Raw genomic sequence first — 23,214 nt, 5'->3', positions numbered from 1 at the left:
AATCTTCAAGCATGATTTTCAATGTGAGTACACTGATAGCACAGTCCCATTCCGGACGTCATCTTTAAGTTCTCCTGGCACATGTTGTACATAACAAAATTGTCTACTGAACCGGTGCGGGCTATAAGATTGGATGACTCGGTAGTTTTCCTGTTGTAGAGAAACGAATCCCGAACGAAGACATATCAAATACTCAAAGTCTTCTTTAGAAATATGATCTTCATCAGTCAGTTGTTTGCATTCTGAAAACACTCTTGCTAGACGACTCATTTTCACTTTACCACAAGTCCGGAACAAAGCTCGAGCTGTCGAATTGTCATAAAATTTCGCCGAAAGTCTTCCTGAGAACCTTGCCATGATGGGAAGGGACTTCTCAGAAGATGATGTAAAATATGTGTCGAAGTATTCACCCAACCACCTATACACATAATGGAAAGGTAGAACAGTTGTGCAATTTCCTGAATCATCTGCACTAGAAATATCATTCAGCCCCTTGTAAATGCTGGCCAATACTGGAACTGCTAGGCTAAATGATACACCGTGCGCCATTCGACTGGCAAATTTGAAAACCCCTGGTCTGATCAAAGTTACGTCGTCTTTGGGAAATACAAATTTGCACAACCAGCAAGCAAGGAATGCAGCCAAGTAGGACCTATCCATGTCTTCATCAGCTATACCCAAATCTTCAAAAACCCCTTCCTCTTCCTCAGTGAGTTTCAGTGCCGCCGCAATGATACCAGATGGATCAGAGTCTTCCTTTGGCTTTTGTGACTTGTTCCGTACAGTTTTCCTTAAAGACTTTTTATACCTGAATGACCCTCGATACCAGTACTTTATCCAAGCAGTCATTCTCACTCCAGATTTTCCTTTGGAGTCTCGTAAAATTTTGTGGTACGCTAAGAACAAGTAGCGACAAATATGTGGGATATAAGACACGCCTTTATGGTCCTTCCTGTTGAGACTCTTAGTGGTTGGAATAACCTCATCATAAAATCAACCTGTAATAGGGAGACTGCCGATTTCATGAAGATCCCAAAGGGAAATAGACATTTCTCCTTGCGATGTATGAAGAGTATTTGTCGCAGGACATCAGTACTCGCAGAAGGCTCGAATGACTGGAGCGTGTCGATCATAGCTAAATAATGAGGCAAACACTGCATTATATAGACCGACGCTCTTAAGAACCTGGGTATTTCTACTTAGCAAATCTTCAAGCCATTCCCAGTAATACTCGGTAAATGTAGATTCACCAGCCATCGGAAGAACAGAACCTCAATTCACTGCCCCATTATGGATTTGATCGCTAAGAAGTTCGAACACCCCTAATGAATCAATCTCTGTATGATGCGAGGACTTTAACTGTAAAACAATGGAGTGAAGGTCCCTATCTGTAGATTTGGATTTTTTGAAGCTGCTAAGTTGACAAAACACCTCTTGAGACCAAGACGGAATATGAAGATAATTGTCCACCTTAGATACTTCCGAAGCTAGGAGAGGCGCACCTACAAGCAATGTGGTACCTTCGTCCCAGCTATCACTTTCTTCCTCAAGAATAGTAACGGTGCCTTTCTTGAAACACTTGAAGAAGGCCATCTGTATAAGATGAGCAACATGAAACAATATTCAGTATCAGGCTAGTGACTTCATACATTAAAAAAAACAAAACAAAACAAAACAAAAACAAAAAAACAAAAACAAAAACAAAAAATAAAAACAAAAAATAAAAAACAAAAAAAAAACAAAAAAAACAAAAAAAAAAACAAAAAAAAAGGAGCTTACTTGTACAAGTTTGAAGAGCGGGGTAAAGGTGGAATGTCTCGAGAAACAATCTTCACTTGTCTTCCCCTACGTAAAGCCTAAGCGCTTGAGCGGGTTATCACCAAGTCGGAGAGATGGATCAAATCCAAGCAGTATAGGGCGTCTACGTTCTTCACTCGTCCTCCACTTACGTAAAGCCTCAGCACTTGAGCGGGTTATCACCAAGTCGGAGAGATGGATCAAACCCAAGCGGTATAGGATGTCTACGTTCTTCACTCGTCCTCCACTTACGTAAAGCCTAAGCGCTTGAGCGGGTTATCACCAAGTCGGAGAGATGGATTAAACCCAAGCGGTATAGGACGTCTACGTTCTTCACTCGTCCTCCACTTACGTAAAGCCTAAGCGTTTGAGCGGGTTATCACCAAGTCGGAGAGATGGATCAAACCCAAACGGTATAGGATGGCCACGTTCTTCACTTTCTTTCAAAGTACCTATTGTAAAATATATATATATATATATATGTATAAATATCATCATATAAAATACATTTTAAAAAAATAAAAAATTGAAAGAGTAATAGATGTGTAGCAGCAAAAAAAAAAGAGCTGAATTGGGGCCAGCCCAGTATGCCCACTTTTCCAACCCAGCCAGGATGAAGGCCCAGCAGATGCTTCAGCGCAAGCCCAACGCCAGCTCCAACCAGCATGCAGCCCAGCTTCTCTTCCTGCGCAGCCCACGTCGCACACCAAGGCCCAGCTCCTCTCCTAGCTCGAGCCTATATCGCACACCAAGGCCAGCGCCTCCAGCTCCAGCACAAGGCCCAGCGCCACCTTTCGAGCCCATGTCGCGCCTGCCTCCAGCACTAGCCCAGGCATGTGCCACGTCACACCAAGACCCAGCCCTTCCTCTCCTAGCACAAGCCTGCTTCACACACAAGGCCCAGCGCCTTCCAACCATAGCTCAGGGCCACCTCACTAAGCCTGACGCCCCCATGCCTCCCTTCGAGCTCAGCGCCTCCCTACCTCAACTTCAAGCTCAACACATGCAGGCCAACCCTTCCACCTTCCAATCTTGCTTCCACAACAACCAAAAAAAAAAAGAAAAAAAAAGAGCTGATGCAAGAACAGGATGAAGCAAAGAATGGTTTCAATCTTACCAACTAGTTTCTTCATAGACCAAGAGGCGAATTCTTGTGGCTGTGCAAATAAAAAAAACACACAAAACAAAAAAGAAAAGAAACGTCAGGTTTCTTCTTTTCCTCCAAACAGCCGCAAGCAAGCACATACATATATGAGAGATGAATCAAAAATGCCAAGTCTCACCACATTGGTTATTGAAAATTCAAAATGGTGCGAGCCTCAGATTCGTGGACCTTCTTGCTGACAAGAGAAGTTCTTGTTGATCTATTTAGTTAATCTAAATACCCATGTGTACAGCGCAATTTAAAGAAGCCAAAAGCCATCAAAGCTCCTAATGGTGCTAGGGTTTCTTGTTCCTAGTTTAGGAAAATATTGGATTTTGTATCTTGCTTCACAAGATCTTACCAATATTATATATTATTAAGCTTAATAATATCAACCCAAAAAAAAAAAAAGGGGGGGGGAAACCAACGTGGGAAATAAAAAGCCAACGTTGGAAATAGGGTTCATTGGATATTATTAAGTTTCATATTATTCTCCAAAAAAAAAAAAGAGTAACTTTCAAAGCTCCACGTTGGAAGCAATCCAAATTATTGGAAAGACATGAAGAAGTAACACTTCAAGCTGTACCTCCTACATGTGACAAAGCACATGTCTACAATGCATCATGAAGTGAGGGCAATTTGTAGACAAAGAAATTTTGGTGCAATAAATTCTATTGGACAAGAAAATAATTAGGGTTCGGTGGATTAAATCGTGAGCCCCGTAATTCGTCCACGTGGCGTGTGACTCATCAAAATCTGATTAGTTATCAAAAAATAACACATGGCGACATCCAACGGAGTGCATCAAACGGTTCAAGATGAAGACAAGATTAAAGAAAAGAATCTTCTGTGGTTGACTTTGATTTAAATCAAATATTAATCAGGTCAATCAATTGAAGACAATCTGGTTAAATTGCTAGATTATGGGAATTGATTTAAATCAAATCAAAATCCCACAAAACAAGATTTTAAATAGGGAAAGTTATTTAGGTCAAGCATCCTACAAGAGCCTATAAATAGGAGGCCTCAAGACGAAAGAAGGGGTCAGAAAAAACCTAGCACTCAGAAGAAACAGAAAACTCTCTGCATTCTTCACCCTACTTTGGAAGAGCCACCAAGCACAACAAATACGTGCCGGTTCCTTCACCGTAGAAAAATTCCAAACACTAAACAAGCTTCATGCTACCCGTTTGATCAAGATCAAGTCTCTACGACCCTTGTATCAAACACATATTTTCTTTACACACTTTGGAGATCAAATCAGAGGATTCAATACAGAGATTGTAACTCTAAATTTCATTAATACAATATTATTTTGTACATGTGTTCTTGTCTCATTTGTCGCAGGAAATTCGTGTTTACACATGTGTTTGCCAAAACGCCAAACTGTACCAAATCGAAGGAAATCTGATACGTGCTTTCTACCTCCAATTACATATTTTGGGTCATATGGTTATATGAGAGAGATCCAGATCTGGTGTGGAACAGAGAGAGAGAGAGAGAGAGAGAGAGAGAGAGAGAGAGAGAGAGAGAGAGAGAGAGAGGAAAGGAGGCTTTGCTGACGGCAAGGAGGAGAGGGTTTGCTGCCGCCGAGGTGGGGTGGAAGACTAGGTTGGGTGTGGAGCTTTGGTGGTTGTTCACTTTCGGCGTTCAATTACTTCTTTTTGTTTCTGCGTTCAGAACTTTAATTTAATTTAATTTATTTAAAATTTCATATTTCCATCCTTTTTTTTTTGGTCTGATTTTTGTTTTATCTTTAAGAATTTTGTGTTTTCCATGACAATAAAAGAAACAAGAGAATTAAACTGGTTTATCAAGGACAAATATGGAAACACAATTAATATTTTTTATGTAATTAAAAACATTAATTTAAATGAAAGATAAGTGACACATGTCATGAAGAGAAGAGAGAAGGTCAAAGAGAGAAGGTTGCTAGCATTCCCCTTAGCTCAAATTGATCAAGAATCTCACGATCTTGCAACTACCAAAAGCAAGCAAGCAATCTTCCTCAAGAAGCGATCTAGCTCAAGGAAAAGCTCAGAATGTTAAGGAGAAAACAAGATTTCTTTAGCAAAATAGGCAAGGTAAATCGAATAGAATTCAAAAAGAGATTAATTTATCTTACAAATTTGGTTCAGCAAATTAGATAAAACAAGCAGAAGTCATGTTTTTCCATCACATGAAAACCTCAACAAATTTATAAAGACACCTTAATGTCTTAAAATTGTCTACAAAGCTACCAGATCACTCAAAATCTATGATAATAGGTGCTAGCCTACAGCTACCAGATCAACATTGGTATCAATTTTCAACTCATCTCTATTAGTTGAAGGTGCTTACGTTCAAATCCAATGCAAAAACATCCAGTCTAGCTAAAAGAAATCCAGTCCAGCCTAACCTTAAAACATCATTTGGATTGTATTTTTAAGCAGAAGTCAAAGTACAACAATCTGAGACTTATCTAGACTTGGCAATTCATTTTGTGCTTTGTATTTCAGGCAGTTAGGCTTGGACTAGTTTGTTACATCTTTCATAAATACGTTTATTTTGCTTTACTTACTATTTTTATCTAGATAAATTGTGAAGTCCTCACTAGTCTAAGATATAGAAAAGAACTCTCTTAGGAGGTTTCCCCACCCAAAATCACAATCGTTCGTTTAAGTATATTACTTGGGGCGCAAGTATATAAAATTATTCAAATTTTTTTAGAGTTTTAATTACTAACAGTGGCACGCTCACATAAAAAAAAGTTAATCTCAAAACCGTAAATGGTTAAAAGATTAACGGGAAATTTTACTTAGCTTTCAACATGCTCAAATATAAAAAGGCTAAACAAAGAGGAAATATATACTCTTCATATGCAAGGGACATGGGAACTTGTTCCTCCTCCATTGAATACTAAAATTGTAGGCAGTAAGTAGATCTACAAAATCAAAAGGAATTCTGATGGCACTATATCTAGATACAAGGCATGGTTAGTAGCTCAAGACTTTAGCCAAGAGCTTGGTTTTGACTACACAGAGACATTTAGTCCAGTAGTTCGGCGTACTATTATTCTAATAATCTTTAGTCTTGTTGCTATGCACGGTAATCCTGGATTCAATTGAAATTTAAGTTCAATTTGTATATTTAATTTACGTTTAAAACTAAACCACACAAATCGAAAAGATAAAAAATAAACATGATTATTTAGATAAAATAAGGCAAGCAAGAATGACCTCATTTTCAATCCAAGAGAAAATAAGGTATACACTACATGAGGAACTTTCTTTGGATTCATGAGATCTTGATCTTGCTCATTTCTATAATAAAATATATATTCATTTTATTTGCTTATATAAGTTGAACTATGCTTTTAATTTTGCAGGAAGGGATGGGCTAATATTTGTGGGAATAGGGGGAGTTTATTAAAATTTGTACATGGTCTTTGTCTTTTTCCCAATTGTCCATTGGGCTATAGCCCCTTAGAGCACCTCCAGCAGGAGAGGCTAGTTCGGGCAAAAGGCTCTCTAGGCTCCCAATTTCATTTCTAGCTGCAAAGGCTTGTTAGGGCAGGCATTGGGCTCCACCAGCCTGGACAAGCCCAAAGGCAAGACTTACTTGGGCTACTACCTAGGTAAGCTGATCTCACGTAGACGTCATTGTGACGTCAGCAACCAATTTAAATACCCCCAAAAAAAAAAACCAAATCAAAATTTTTTTTTCTATAAATAACTAGCCATATTCTTCACTTCTCATACCAAAACTCCATACAAATTCCTCTCATCATATCTCATGTGAATAATGGTTGCCCTTGAGTTGCCATGGCAATGAGTGGGAATGCATCAAAAAAATTGCTAAAGCAGTCGCTATTTGCATGAACACTAACTGCCCTTACCTTTTACCACGACAAATGGGTGGAAGTGCTCTTATCCAAGCAGGGCCGTCCCTGAGATTTTGAGGGTCCTGTGCGAACTTAAATTGGGGCTTCACATAATCTAATATAAAAATACTATAAATAAAAATTTGCCATAACTTAATGCCATAAACAATTTTTTTATAACTAAAAGTCATGAATAATTATGTAATGACAATCAGAAATTAAATTCATAAAAATTTAAATGTTTGGTACAAAAATAAGCTCATTGTGCCCCTACAAGGTCTCTTGCTGCCTCCAATAAGCAATTTGTGTTTAATAGGAAAAAAAAAATTGGCAATCACAAATTAAAGAGTAGTTGCACAAATTCCTGAAATTTGAATATGACTACTTGATTTTGAGTGCTCTTTATGAATATAGGAATTAGGGTTTTCTCTTTTTGGTGTTGAGATTCCTGAAATTGAAAGAATAACTAAAATTGTCAAAGGATTGAAAAAAAGATTGATGATTACTTACCAAAAAATTAAAGTTTAAAAGAAAGAAGAAGCCATGAAGTTTTTTGTTTGTTTTGTTTTGAATGAAAAAAGTACGTTTCTTAGAGGAGAAATGGAGAAACGCTGGAGCCAACTCCACCAAACACGCCCTTGTGCAAATGTTTAGCACGCTATACTATATATACAGTTCCTATAATATTAATATATATAATATAAAGAAATTTTTTTTCAAGGGTCCTTAAGAATCAGGGACCCTGTGCGGTGGCGCCACTTGCGCCACCCCAGGGCCGCCCCAGTATCCAAGTTTATTTTAGATTTCAAAACACCTAACTAGAATTGTGAATCCAATTTCATCTTCTAATCTAGCCCAAAAGAGTTCATACGCTCTGTGTTCTATGTTCGTAAGAAATATTCGTCAACGACTCTATGATGTTTGTTCTCTTCATGCAGAAAGTTGAATTAAAAAAACTATTTTGATAAACACAGATTTCCCCTCTAGAGATTATTATTTAGTGAATATTTTTGTCAGTCCGTTTATGCATCTTAGATTTTCCCCACGATCAAGTGCTAATAAATTACAACATGCTACACTTTGGAGCAAGTAATTTAATAATCTTTTCATGCTGACTCAGCAAAAGTTATTTAATGATCTTTTTATGATAAATTATTATTTTTATTATTCACTTTTAACAAGATTTCCACGCAGACAGCCACCTTTTTATTTTTTTTCCACTTGTACTTTATTTATTCATTTAATAAAAATGATCATTTCAACACTGACTCAGCAGAAGTATATTATGAAGCACAAGAACAAAGCAACGTTCATTTTTGCAGAAGGCTGCAAGTGTCCTCTTAAATAAAAAGGGGAAATAATCTAAATGAACTTAATCTTATGACACTTTTATTTCCCTTCCATTTTCAGATGCTTGGAATCTTTTGCTTAATTTAATTACCACTTTCGCCTAATAAATGTTGTTTTTATTTTAATTCGCATCGATCCCCTTTGCACATATGGTTAAAACATGCAACCGTTGGAAACTTGGAATGCAGCACACATAAAAAAAATAAAATAAAAAAATTAGGCAATAAACCATGTACTTTTAATCTTTTTTCGACAAATTAATCATTAAACAATCTAGTATTTTTCTATACTGAATTAAACATATTTGAGTTTAAAAACTATAGTAAATGATTCATTAGTGTAGTGGTTTAGAGTAATTGTTTTCTCGGACAAAGTCTTGAATTCGAGTCTTAACATTCATGTAGTGTGTGTGAGTTTATTATATTATTACTCGTCTCAATAGGAAAAAATTTAAAATCTATAAAGCAATATCTTGGAGCGGCAAAAGAAAAAGAAAATGCAAGATTGAGGGAAATAAAGCCGTTGTAGAACCGACCATTTTGGCGTGATTATTTATTTTTCCTTTTTTCTGCGTACAACCAACCATTTTGTGGTGTGTGAGAGAAACAAAGTTTGGTTTTTCTTGGTGAGCTTTTACTGTTGACAAGTGCAGACATTAAATTATACATTCCCTGAGGTAATTGACCCAAAAAGTAAAATTGACCCACTGTAACTACTTCAATTCAAGATTGACAGCCTTTGTAAAGTTGTGAAATCCTTAGCTTTCGCACGACGTCGCTGCTTCCATTCCCATTCACAATTATTCATATTATTACCACTCCAAAGTAATTAGGGATAGTAAAAGTAATAATACTTTTATTTACTATAATGTGTTAAAACTTTTGAGGAAAAAGCAACAATATAATTTATTTATAAGACGAGTAATAAATACAAAATAACCGACTTAGTCATAAAGAATTAGACGAATATCTCTACATATAAGGGTTTTATTGTCAATTTAAGCTTAAAATGAGGGTGAATAAAATAGCAGATTTGCAAAATGAAGAGAAAACTGTGTCTTGGTTTAAACTATGAAGATACTAATTACAATTACCCACACTAGAAACTCAGCACCAGGCACGGTGCTCAGCTCTCTCAGGCCAACCCACGCTACTCTTGCCCCCCCTTCCACTCCCAAATCCATCCAAACAATTCACTCTCCAAGATTCATCCACGTAGCCACCTTTGTCTTAGGTGTCGTTGCTGACGTGTCAACGCTCCCCCTCCCCTCTTTTTAAACCCCCTCTGCTGGTCCCTCTTCTTTTTCATAACACTACACTATTCAACCACTCGACTCACTTAAACCATTTCTCTTCTCTCTCTCTCTCTCTCTCTCTCTCTCTCTCTCAAAGCTTTTATCAGAATCCGAAAATGGCTGAAAACTCTGATCACCGCAAGCTGATCGTGGAAGTGTGCAACGCCAAGAACTTAATGCCGAAAGACGGCCAGGGAACGGCCAGCGCCTACGCCATCGTCGACTTCGACGGGCAGAGGAGGCGGACCAAGACCAAGCAGAGAGATCTCAATCCCGAGTGGGACGAGAAGCTTGAGTTTCTCGTCCACGACAACGACTCCATGGCCTCCGAGATCCTCGAAATCAATCTCTACAACGACAAGAAGACAGGAAAGCGCAACACTTTTCTCGGCAAAGTCAAGATCCCCGGAAACACCTTTGCCAAAACTGGGGCCGAGGCCTTGGTTTATTTCCCGTTGGAGAAGCGCAGCGTGTTTTCTCAGATCAAGGGGGAAATCGGATTGAAAATATATTACATCGACGAGGACCCTCCCGCGGCGGCGGAGGTGAAGCAGGAGACTGCTCTCCCGCAGGCGGAACAGGAGAAGCCGCTGGAGAATCCGAAAGCGGAAGATCAAAACCCCGAGGCCGCGGCGAAAGCAGAGGAAACTAAAAAAGTGGAGGCTAAAACAGAAGAAAAGCCTAAAGAGGAGGAGGCGAAATCAGAGGAGAAGCCCAAGTCACCGGAAGACAGTAAACCGAAAACGGAGGAGGCTTCAGCCCCGCCCCCGGAGGTTGAGAATCCGCCAATCGCATACGGTTCGGAGAAGTCAAAACAAGTGGAGAAAGAAAAGCACGTGGAGGCAAATGGCGGCATCAACGAGGTTGAGCTTCTTCAGCCATTGGCCCGGGACCGGAGCCTGAGCGCATACGATCTGGTGGACCGGATGCCGTTTCTTTACGTACGAGTTGTGAAAGCTAAGAGGGGCAATGGCGGCTCTACTGCCGAACCGGTTTACGCCAAGCTCGTGATCGGAACGCACAGCATCAAGACCAAGACCCAGCCAAGCGACAAAGAGTGGGACCAGGTCTTCGCCTTCGACAAGGAAGGCTTAAACTCGACCTCTCTGGAAGTTTCGGTGTGGGCAGAAGCGGAGGAGAAGAAGGAAAACGAGCCTCCTACCAGAACAGAGACTTCTCTCGGAACGGTGTCGTTTGACTTGCAGGAGGTGCCTAAGCGAGTTCCGCCAGACAGCCCCTTGGCTCCGCAATGGTACACTCTGGAGTCGGAGAAGGAGGCTGGGAATGACGTCATGCTCGCCGTGTGGATAGGAACGCAGGCGGACGAGGCGTTTCAGGAGGCGTGGCAGTCGGATTCGGGTGGGTTGATACCCGAGACCCGAGCCAAGGTCTATTTGTCTCCCAAGCTTTGGTATTTGAGACTAACGGTCATCCAAACCCAGGATCTCCAGCTAGCTTCGGGATCCGAACCCAAGCTCAAGGTTCGGAGCCCAGAACTTTATGTCAAAGCTCAACTTGGCGCTCAGCTTTTCAAGACCAGTAGGACCTCCGTGGGCTCCACGTCATCAAGCTCCGCCAACCCCACTTGGAACGAAGACTTGGTTTTTGTAGCAGCTGAGCCGTTCGAGCCGTTTTTGGTTCTAACCGTGGAAGACGTGACCAATTCTCAGTCTGTGGGCCATGCGAAGCTCCACGTGCCCAGCGTTGAGAGGAGGAGCGATGATAGGGCTGAACCAAAGTCCAGGTGGCTCAATCTGATTGGCGATGAGAGCCGTCCGTATGCCGGACGAATACATTTGCGAGTTTGTTTGGAAGGTGGGTATCACGTGCTGGATGAGGCGGCGCACGTGACCAGTGATGTTAGAGCCGCGGCTAAGCAGCTAGCCAAGCCTCCTATTGGGTTGCTCGAAGTTGGTATTCGCGGGGCCACAAATTTGCTTCCGGTGAAGACCAAAAACGGTGTGCGTGGGACAACCGATACTTACGTGGTTGCCAAATACGGACCAAAGTGGGTCCGGACCCGAACCATTCTCGACCGATTTAATCCACGCTGGAACGAGCAGTACACATGGGACGTATACGATCCTTGTACGGTCCTCACTATAGGAGTCTTCGACAACGGAAGGTACAAGCGCGACGAAGCTGGAAAACCCGAGAAAGATATTCGGATCGGGAAGATCCGCGTGCGGTTGTCCACTCTCGATACGAATCGGGTGTACAAAAGCTCATATTCCCTTACGGTGTTGCTTCCTGGTGGGGCCAAGAAAATGGGAGAGATTGAGATAGCCGTCCGATTCTCTTGCTCATCTTGGCTTAATTTGATCCAAGCGTACACCAGCCCAATACTTCCCAGAATGCACTACGTCCGCCCGCTGGGCCCTGCGCAACAAGACATCCTGAGGCACACGGCCATGCGAATCGTTACGGCTCGACTCGCTAGGTCGGAGCCGCCGTTGGGGCAAGAGGTGGTTCAGTTCATGTTGGACTCCGACACGCACGTGTGGAGCATGAGGAGAAGCAAGGCCAATTGGTTTCGCGTGGTGGGCTGCCTGTCACGTGGGGCTATGTTTGCCCGTTGGCTCGACGGAATCCGCACCTGGCAGCATCCACCCACCACTGTTTTGGTGCACGTGCTGCTCGTGGCAGTTGTGCTATGTCCGCATCTGGTGTTCCCCACCATATTCATGTACGCCTTCTTGATCCTATTGCTGCGATGTCGATATAGGCAGAGGGCCCCGCCCAATATGGACCCAAGGATCTCTTACGTTGATGCGGTGAGCCCGGATGAGCTGGACGAGGAACTTGATGGGTTCCCGTCCACGCGACCGTCGGATGTAATACGCATCCGATACGATCGGCTGCGGGCATTAGGAGGTAGGGCCCAGACTCTGTTAGGTGACGTGGCAGCGCAAGGGGAGCGGTTGGAGGCGCTTTTTAATTGGAGGGACCCAAGAGCAACGGGCATATTTGTGGTGTTTTGTTTGGTGGCGTCTTTGGTGTTTTACGTGGTGCCTTTCAAGGCTTTTGTGTTGGTGTCAGGGTTCTATTGCTTGCGCCACCCAAGGTTCCACGACGACATGCCGTCTGTTCCGGTCAACTTTTTCCGGCGACTTCCGTCTCTCTCTGACCAGATTATGTAGGTGATGTGATGATGCTTGTGGGTACTTAATTTTGTTGCACTCTCTTGGTGGTGGTGAAGTAATACGTAGTAACTCTAGTCAACTAGCTAGCTGATGATGACGTATTTATTTATTTATTTATTTATTTATGGATAAGTTGAAATGGATATTGTTTTATTAGTTGTTGTGTATGTGTATGGGATCACGCGTGACGCACCCAATAAAGGCTATATCAAATTGACGTTGTGTTTACAGATCTGAGTGGGCGGCACAACATAAATTCAAATATAGACATATGAGGAAGGTGACCGTTATATAAATCAGCCTCCTCCATCTCTCCATGTCAGAAGTGCACTCATATGCTCGTATACAATATGCAGAGGCCCCCTAAAACTTTTTAAATAGATGATGTAGTAACCTAGACAACGGTCTACATTAGAAAAAAAAAATAACTTTCTTGTAACGAGAATAATATTGTTTTGCTATTCGCATTGTATATGAGTTTCTCTTTTAAAATAAGAATGATCAGTGTGTACCGCTTTTAGTAAAAGAACCAATTAATTGATTTAAAAAAGGCTTTCGACAAGCATACTTGGACAACACCATACCTAATCCACTACAAGGCTAGCTGGTCATGGGAATGTAGGTATGTTCCTTATTTAAATGTACTTTCAGAAACCTTGTCTACTTATATTGCTTTTGATGTGACCATGTAATGTTATCAGTCTCATGTTATAAAGTGTATACTTTCATTTATAGATCATTCTTATGATTAAGAAGTGAACACTTTAAACCTAAGCCCATAACAAAAAATATTAAAAGTTATACAGACTTTCAAACAATAAGGAGTAATGTTACAATAAGGAGTAATGTTCGAACACATTGCCATTATCTGTACTATTTAACGGGGCTCTAGATATTACACTACGATGATTTTTTTCCTTTTTGGTGAAAAAAAGTTTAGAGAGAGGGGAGGTTACCCAGGGCATATCAAGGCCTCTTTAAGGACTTACATAGAGGGTCTTAGCCCTCTTTTTTATTTTTACATATTACCCACCAAAAGGGATTCTCGACAGTAGGACTCAAACCTAAATCTTGATAGCGTAGAGAACGATCCTTACCAACTCAACCAAACCAACCCTCGTTGGCTACTATGAGGATTTCATAGCAAGTGATACAAATGATTTAATTGTTACCATTCCCATAAAAAAAAAAAAAAAAATTGAAGAACAACACTAGCTAATTAGCTATATATCATCCTAGATATATAGAAACCCCAAATTCTAAAAAAATCATGGACAACACATAAGCATGCGATATTTATTCAGTTTTTACTAAAAGAATCATTTGCATTGTTGCTTCTGAAACTTCCTTGTGGAGAGGAGTTTTTTTAACAAAGATTTCAACCTCTTAGCCCCCGGTCCGGGCCTTAACCCACCATAGTTTTCACCCTGCAAACCTGAACACATCTTCTGCGTCTGCCCTCTACTCCCAGAACACCATCCCCCATAAGAAAACTGTCCACGGTGTCGTTTAAGAACTTCGCGATCGATTTTGTTAAGAACAGGTACATTTTTCTTGAACTTTCGAGCAAAAGGACGGTTACTTAGAATCATTCTTGGAAAATCTCTGAGTCCTAGAGACCTGGGATGTTGCTTTGGAGGCGTGTCCCATGTAATGTAGTGGAGGTCATGGTTGACAGTGGTGTTCTTGTAGTCTTGGGAGTTGCATATGACTGTCTGGAAGTAGCCTTCAGGTGAGGACACAAAGTTGGTGTAGTAGAGGAGGAGAGTCCTTGGCAAATTGTCCCACCCCACTATGCAATATTCGGCAAAAGATCTTGAGAGAATTGTCCACGCTGAACCTGGAGTGAAAGCAAAGAGAGATTTATGAATATATGAGTACGGCCAAGGATACATCAAATTTTATTCAACAAATGACACACAGAGATTTATTCAAATCTGGCTTCACTTTAAATTTTATTTTATACATACACTCACACATCATATGGTGACATATCCAGTGACTAAATGTGGTGATTTTAACATTACTCGTTATGTAATATGTATAACGATGAATTATTTGTGTAAATCACAGTTTGACAAACGTGTATAAAATTTTCATTTTATATTTTCGATGAATTATTTTTGTATACATGTTAAACCATGATTCGCCAAAAGAAGGAATATCCCCCTTCAAAGGAAGAGGCAATCCGTGTCCAAATTTTTTTTTTTAAAAAATATTATTTATTTTGTGTGTGTGTGTTCGATTAGGATGTTTCTAATTAGTTTGGTGCCGCCAACGATAGGTAGGTGGAGTGGTCAGTTTCATCTTGTGATGGACTCAATTAATTTGATCTTAGATGAAGTAGTTGACTTTCCAGCTAAGTACGTAAGGTGACACTTGACCTTTTATATATATATATATATATATATATATTCTAGGATGATTTTTCTTCTTTCTTGCCTTACCACTTTACCTTATATTAAATCAGAAATAGAAAAAATGATGCTCATTTAGTACGGCGAATTTGGTCATTTAGTTTGAAAAATCTGACGTTTAAACTAATCCAAAATCTAATTATTATATCCCTCGACGTGAAGTGATTATAGAATACTACGGTAATATAGTCATGTTACATTTAGTACATGTTTTTTGCTTACCTTAAAAAAATACCTTATATTAGTTTTATTTATAAGGCATATTTTTCTACAGTAGCTAAACTTGCAGTTTGAAAAAAAGAAAAGAAAAAGAAAAAGAAAAAGAGGAACACAAAAGTAAATAAATCAAGACCACAAGACGTGTACGTGTTCCATGTCCTAGTGCACGTTTGGATGCGTGTGTTTTGTTCAGAAGTTCACATGCTGCTACTACAGTGCCATTAACCCCAAAATTCTAGAGCAAATAAAACAAGCACAGAAGATTTGGAGGTTGAAGTTGAACCTGTGTACAGCTTGAAAGCTGTTGGGAGCTCCCTCTGTTTAATAGCCCACCACAATTCTGATTTATTCAGGCTGTAGAGTCCTGGGTCTATTATCACTGGCTTCCCTCTTTTATTCCTGCAAAATTTCTTAGTTTTTTTTAAAACCGAGTTTCGAATCCCCTTCCTCAATATCGCTTGTATATTACGGGATAAATGAAGGAGAAAATAACTTACAGCTTCCACCCCAAGCGACTACTGTGCTGTATGAAATTGAGATCTCTTGGCAAATCAGAAAATGAATGCATCAGATCTGAACAAAAAACAAAAATTCATAAGAAAACAAGTATAAATTATTAATGCAAGAGATTAAGAAAGAAAAACCCACCAAAAACAAAAAAAACAAAAAAACAGCACTCACCATACCATCTTGAGTGATTAGAGGATAATCAGAAGCACTGAGATTGATAAACCAATCCCATTTGCAAGTCCTCAAGAGCAGAGCCAATGCATGAAGAGTGGTAGCCAGCATTGTGGGCCCTCTATATGTGACCAAGTTGGATTTTCCCAGCACCCAAACATTACCCACTTGCCCAAAAACTGGATCTCCAGCCACAAAGTCAGCAATGTCCCTGTGCTCAGCCTCTGGGGCTGCATAGTCCATGTGAATCAGATAGTAATTTCCAGGATGGTAGAGGGCATAGAGCAAGCGCTTGAGCTTCAGAGCATCACCCTTGGATGCTGATATTAGATAGGAAAATGTGACTGGATATGGCTTGGTGGTGGTGTTGCTGGATTTGGGTAAGTTGAAGTAATTTATTATAGGCCTGACATTGTGGATGGGTATTGTTAATCTAGCTGGAATGTATACAAAAGAGAAAATAATTGAAATTAGCATGAAAGATAGCGCAAATGCTTTGATACCCATTCCTGAAAATTTTGATTGAGAACATTAAAAAGAAGAAATTTGGGGAGAGAGAGAGAGAGAGAGATTTGTGTAATATTGTAAGGAAGGAGGTAATTAAAATGATTAAGAAGAGATTGCTAAATATAAGCTAAGGTTGGAAGATAAATTAATGAAGAGGTTGGAGGAGATTGGGAAGTGTGTGGGATTTAGATCTTTGGGACTTTTGTTGGGTTCCTTGCTTTGAAGAGAAGGCGATGCAGATGTGTCAGTCAGTCTATTCGTTGGGTGAGAGGAGAGCTTTAATTAGTGTTCTGGTGATGTGTTGCCTTCGTTCCCTTTATAAAAGAGGGGACTTCATAAAATTCCAACATCTATTTTTTTTTTTTTTTTAAAACCAAAAATTCCCCCTAACTTAGGGGTCTGGATTAAGAACCAAAGGAGATGGTAGTTGGTAGTTGGTGTTTCTGTCGGCTCTTCTATGACGCTCATGACACATTATTCCCACTGTGTAAAGAATTATGGGTGCATAGGTGGTTTTCTTTGATAGAATTATATTGTGGTGGGATGCTTTTTGGGTTTTTTAGAGAATGTGATACCAACCTTCAAACCCAAGACCAGGAGTTAGTGCAAGCGCATTTAATCACAAGGGCAGGTTGAAGGCCAGTAGTTGTGCTCTTTACTGGGCTTGTAATTGGGCTTTGTTTTGTCTTTTTTGGGGGTGTGGTGCGTTTCGTGTTTCTGACGCTCACGACACGTTTGTTCGACGATGTACAAAGAACTATGCCAGCATATGATTTTTTCTTTGACAGTATTACGTTGTGGTGGGATGTTCCTTGCTGCGCTTGCAGTTGGGCTATGTATTATTTCATTTGGTCTTTGTTCTTTTAACTCTTTTTTAGTCTAATACATGTGTGGCACTCTTTTTCCTATCTCAGGGTTTTCTCCATTGTGGTTTTCCCTGAGAATGTTTTAATGAGGCTACGTTCATATATGCAGGTTCTTCTATACTGTTATGAAAATTAATGGAATTTCTCTTCTAAAAAAAAGAAAAAGAAAATTAGTGAACACAATGTTGGAGGTAAAATTAAATATGTGAACTATATATATACAAAGAGTTTTAGTTGAGAGATCTCTCAAATATGTTAGTGTATAAGCATTGAGCTAATTTGAGCTCAGTGTTAATTAGCCTAGTATTTCATAGTGTATTCACTTTGTCTTAGAAATTGACAGGTGTAAGGTTGAGATGCAATATTATGTGTGTGCATCCAGCTAAGGCTAACGGTCATGTACTGTGTGTGTGTGCGTGATGGAATAGAAAGAAAAAACAGAATATACATATCCTTGCTCTCTGACTTAGAGAGTAAGCAGAGCAGTTTTACATATTCCTCTCCTTCTATTTTCTCTTACTCCTTTCTCTGCTAAATCAGCTAGAATACCAGCAAACACTCTAAAAACTTTAACAAAATAAGCTTATTTGAGGGACACCCATATAGGCACTGGTGGAACTTAATGGGCTGTAGCCAGTGAAGGTTTGGGGAAATAAATAAACCTATATAGCCTAGTATTTTAACCTAAAAATACACAATTTTGTACCTTACCAATACCAATAGGCATAGTCAGAGGTTTTCTGCAGTTGTATTTGGTGTCAAAGATTGTTGCAACACCAATACACATAGTAAGGGTGTATGTGGGCTTTTTGGTGAACACTTTGATGCCCCAATTTTCTTATAGGCTGTATTTTGGCTGCTATGAGTTGCTTGTTGGTTAAGAAATGATTGATTGAGCCCTTAGGATGGGCTCAATGCTGGCGTTGATCTCAACCTCTAACCAAAGTTATTGTACTCCAAATGGGGAATCTGGCTTGGATAGGTTCTTTTCTATGCCCCGATTAAAAGGACTTCAACATTTCACTTATTATGAAATAAAACTTGGAAGAAATAAAAACTTGAAACTAATATCAGACAAAAAGTACAATACAAGTTCAAAGACAAAAAGTATCTAATGGATGTAGTATCGTTATAGGAAAGCAAATACAAATTCGTATGAACCTAAATGCACTTAACAACAATCGAAATTCTAATAACGCTAGGGGGACCCTATCAGACATAAACAACTCTTCTCGGACACTACTGCAATCTACTCGAGCTAATACAATGTGTTCGATCGGGGTTGTCAGCAATATCTGCAATGCCCAAAAAGGCATGTAGATATGAATTTGATTTTAGATAAGCTAGAGATGGTCATTAAGATTACAAACAATATCAAAGTAATTCCAATCAAGAGTTGTGAACTAGGAATTAGACAGATTATATTTTGGAAAAAGAAGAGAATTCCAATTAGGAGTTGTCAATTGGGAACCCAAAGAGTAGAAGAGGATTTGATTCAAGTCTTGGCTTTGGTCTGCTGTGAGACATTTTTACAAGGTGTCTGAGTCGAGAGTATTTGAAGGTTGTTCAAATAAGTTGTTTATTCTTGAGAGAGATTCGTTGTCCTTTGGAACATATCTTTTGCTTTTATTTATAGAATCTTTGGCTTTTGACTTTGCAAGTTTGGTAAAGAAACGCTTCAACTTTGTACCAGCTTCTTCTTTGCAGGTGAAATTGATAGACCTTGATTTCTTCTTAATCCTCGTCATTAGCTGGCTCTAACAAGTTGATGCAGCTGAGTCTCACGGTTCAAATCAATTTAATGTGGCTGTCTAGCCCTCCCTTCGCCGTCTGACTCTCCCTCAACCATTGAAGACAACTTTGAGTATAAATCTGGATGGCCGCCACGAGCCTGATTAAAGTGAAGCTCAGCATGGCCCAACACGTATAGGTTACTCTGGATGAGTTAACTCGGCCCAACGGTTGACCCTGCCTGAAACCCATTTATTATATTATTATTATTTTTAAAGAGAAAAAAAGTACAATATTATTATATTTATATCTTCAATTTAAGTCCATTATTTTTTCTAATGATAGATTTTAAAAATCAATGCTTTCTTTATAAATAAAATTATGATTTTGTTCTTCAAGTTTCAATTTTTTTCAACATGAACAATAATCTAGAATTGGCTTCTTTTTCTAACAAATAAGAAATCTTGTTAGTATATACATGCTTGTTTATAAAAAAAAAATATTGAAAAAAAATTATAAAAAAACTACAAAATAAAAAATAAAAAAATACATAAGTTAGGCTTGGCTTGGGCCCATGTTGGACCATTTAGTGTCCCAACCAGAGCCAAGCCTAAGCTCATATGGGCTAGGGCTGCAGGCTCAAATAGAATTTAGGGACAGTTTGACATTGTTGTGCTGTGAAAATAATCGCTGTCAACTTTGCTGTGAGAGAAAGCAATTTGGTGTTTGGTAAACTTTTTGTTAAATTTGTTGTTGGTATTGATTCCCACATAATCAGCAAATGATTGTAGCATAATCATTAAATCCAGCTTCTCTTCGAAACTGATTCCTGCAAAATTAGAAAATGAAAGCACCTCATTAGTTGCTTTCCTTTATATCTTTCTCTCACAGCAATTTCTAACAATAAGTGATTTTCTCATAGTTTACCAAACCGGTTGGGCTTCCCTTTTAAAAAAAAAAAAAATCACTTATCACCCCAAATAAGTAATGCCAAACAGGCACTTAATTATTTTCATAAATAAGCAAGCTTGGCCCGACCTGAGCACAAACCAAAGCAGTAATAGGCTGACCTGACCCATTTGACACCTCTATTACTAAATCTATTATTCAACTTATTTAATATAAATGGAACATAATTGTCGAACATTGAGTAATTTGTAGTCGACCAAAAAATTTATAATCAATTTTATTATAGTTTTTGGGCCATGGAATCCAAAAAAATATATAATCAATTTTTTTTATTAATGAAAAACCAATCATAATGGATAGACTCCTTTTAGATCTCCAAAACAAAATCATACACTTGGGCCTAAAATTGACGTCTTATTGATGCCCACAAGTTTATAAACTTGAGCCTTTGTTTCTTTTATTACAATACTACTGAAACATTTAATATAAATTTCACACCATTTAATTATAATACTACCTTCTAAACTACTTCAAATAAAAATTTCACATCAGTTATTAATTTATTATTATTATTTTTGTTTGAGGGGTGTTCTTGTTCAAATTTTTTTGTGACTACAACTATTTGGATCTGACTTTATAATAGACATTTTCATTGTTAATTTTATTTTTATATGTCTAAAATCATGTAGCATTGAATTCACGACATTGTCTCTTCTTTACATAATTCATAAAACATTCAAAACAAAGTATATACATATTCTTCAACACGAAGTATATACATATTCTTCAACACGGCTTCTCATGTGAGATCAACATATATTGGGCCATATGTGCAACTAATTCCACATTGAAGTCAATCATTCAAGCCCAACATGTTAAAAACACATATTGAGTAAGGGTAAATGCCAATAATTCAAGCCCAATCAATTAGGCAACTCTGATACAATGTTAAATTTAAGAAAGACGGATGAGTAGCCCATTATTAGCAACACTAAAATTATCGGCAATTGTCACGCCCCGGAAAACCGGGCACGTAATAGCGCCACGCCTTGGGAAACCAGGCATATGACAGCGGCATGCCCTATCGACAACATAGTGCACACCATAGCACCACGTTCACGATAGAACGCTTTTGAGTTAGAAATAATACTTTGAAAACGGTGAGGAAACGTAAATCATAAGGTAGGCCGAAATAATCGAAAACTCGATTTTTATGAATTTTATTTCATACGAGCCATTTTGCAATGAAATTAGAGTTACACAAAATAAAACAGATTTTTACTGTCGCCACTGCCATGTCATCTCACGCACCAACTCCACAGGATCACTTGCATAAAGAAAATGCAGTTTTAGGGGTGAGCAACACGTATGATATTGCTTCCCCTCAGGGGTAGCTCTGATTGAGTAAAAACAGTTAAAATTATATAATAACATATTTGAATCAATTCCTTAAACCACGAGCTTAAATCAATTTGAAATATCACGAGCATGCTCAATTTATCAAGTAAAAACAGTGGAGGAGAGTAACCCGAACTTCACGATATACTCACACTGTTAGATGACCAAACAACACATAATGGATATCACATACCACGTGAAATATCCCGGATACTGCACTCCGGCAAGATATCCAAGCATCACACGGTCATCATCATAGGCAATACGTGTGACCCATCCGGCGAAACTCAAAACCACACTCAAATCCAAGGTCAAATAGATAACATCTCAAACTCAAGGCCAAATCCAGTATACAACAATACAGTTCAGAAGATATTCCATCATATAAAGTGACTTATCAAATACGCGAATACATTTAGTCGGGAAAACGACTAGTGAGGCAAGTGAAGACCCCTATCTCGATTCCATGCTTACTTGGATTCACCATAGCCCACAACACGTTTAAATCACCAAAACCATCAACTCACATAGGCCAATCTTCAAGAATTATCTCGAAGACAATATAAGCCTAGTTAGAACTTAGGTCCTTTAAGACAAAATAAGGCAACAATATCCAACCTTTAAGAGATTAATTCACAACCTAAATGTTCACTAATATCCAATAATTAAATTCTGTCCCAAAAATACAGAATTCATCTTCCAAATTAAATCTCAAGATCAATTTAGAGAACCTAACTTAAGTATATTCCTCAATAAAGTTCACAAATTTTACTTAACTTTGTATCCAACTCAATAATCCATAAAACCTCAAGAATACAACCTCTAAGACAGATTTCCAGAAATCAAACATCTTAAATATTTACCTCAATCCTCTGGATTGGTCTGAAATCCTCAATTCACCTCCCAATGAGAACCACCACCAAAACAGCACAAGGACACAAGGAGCTTGTTCTAGTGCGTAACACTTCCGAGATGGCTACACTTTCTGGATGACCACTAATTTTGGATATGTTCTAGAGAACAGAATTCTCAACAACTTTCATCAAGAAACCTTGCTCATCGGAGGAAGGGAAAGTGACATGAAAGATAGAATTCAAGCCTACATCAACACAGCAGACAAGGATGAACATGTTACACTTAGAGACATCTTGAGATGGCTATACTTCTTGGATGAAGCTAAACTTTTGACAGAATATAGCCAAGACATAGATAAAGAACTTTAATGAAAGAAACGAAGCCATTAGATTAGAGGAAGGCCACATGCAAGAGTGAATAAATTCACACTAGAGTGAAACCAGCAAACAGAACGAAAGTGAAGATTAGTCTCACCTTGAACACGGTTTCAGGTTGATCGACATCTCCAATTGCCTTGAATTTTGGATATGCCATAGCTCTTAAATGGAGGAACAAATTTGATGAAGACTACTTCACCAAAAGAGTAGTGAAAAACAGACATGCAAAGCCAAACCCGAGCCTTACACAGAGAATCAGGCTGTGACGAATAGTTTGTTGGGAAAGATTGCGAAAAATCAAAGAGCCAATAAATAAATATGGCACTCCCAGGATCTGACTTCTCCCAGCCTTGTGTAAATAAAATGGACAAAATTAACACTCTATCTTCCACTAAGAAAAATAATGGGAATACAAAAATAATCTCACCAAACACCGATGGCTAAACTCTCTCTTGGTTTTTCTCTCAAGAGGATTTTCTCTCTCACACAAGTGAGGTTTTCTTATCTATCAAAACTCTCTATGTTTTGGTTTTCTAAAGGATGATTTGAACTGAAGGAAGGCAGCTGCTTTTATAGCCAACGTTCCTGACAAATTGGTGGCCTTGCATGCGAGAGAGTTTTTCTCATTTTCTCTTCCGTTTGTTTTCTTCAAATTTTCCCGTCC

At 38.9% G+C, this 23,214-nt stretch overlaps 2 protein-coding genes across 2 annotated transcripts; one reads left to right on the top strand and one right to left on the bottom strand.

The window, feature by feature from the left end:
* On the top strand, window positions 9,265-13,035 carry LOC18770355 (protein QUIRKY). Its single transcript, XM_007204604.2, has one exon. It carries the CDS (start codon window positions 9,564-9,566, stop codon window positions 12,585-12,587), a length of 3,024 nt encoding a protein of 1,007 aa, XP_007204666.1. The 5' UTR covers window positions 9,265-9,563; the 3' UTR covers window positions 12,588-13,035.
* Window positions 13,410-17,441, bottom strand: LOC18771673 (beta-glucuronosyltransferase GlcAT14A). The gene is made up of 4 exons (XM_007202115.2): window positions 15,913-17,441; window positions 15,724-15,799; window positions 15,510-15,625; window positions 13,410-14,430 (listed from the first exon to the last, which is right to left on the bottom strand). The coding sequence occupies exons 1-4, from the start codon at window positions 16,412-16,414 to the stop codon at window positions 13,910-13,912; spliced, it is 1,215 nt and encodes a 404-aa protein (XP_007202177.1). The 5' UTR covers window positions 16,415-17,441; the 3' UTR covers window positions 13,410-13,909.

The sequence above is a fragment of the Prunus persica genome, chromosome G7, assembly GCF_000346465.2.
Source record: "Prunus persica cultivar Lovell chromosome G7, Prunus_persica_NCBIv2, whole genome shotgun sequence".
Taxonomy (NCBI): Eukaryota; Viridiplantae; Streptophyta; class Magnoliopsida; order Rosales; family Rosaceae; genus Prunus; species Prunus persica.
Note: the sequence above shows the minus strand (reverse complement) of the source record. Positions and strands in the feature narration are given on the sequence as shown.

Excerpts from the sequence above, each read along its gene's own strand:
- LOC18771673 (XM_007202115.2), bottom strand. The coding sequence starts at position 16,414 with ATGGGTATCAAAGCATTTGCGCTATCTTTCATGCTAATTTCAATTATT. Across the intron at positions 15,626-15,723 it reads AGTCGCTTGGGGTGGAAGCT|GAATAAAAGAGGGAAGCCAG; the intron begins GTAAGTTATTTT and ends GAAATTTTGCAG. Across the intron at positions 14,431-15,509 it reads AGCTTTCAAGCTGTACACAG|GTTCAGCGTGGACAATTCTC; the intron begins GTTCAACTTCAA and ends CTTTCACTCCAG.
- LOC18770355 (XM_007204604.2), top strand. The coding sequence starts at position 9,564 with ATGGCTGAAAACTCTGATCACCGCAAGCTGATCGTGGAAGTGTGCAAC.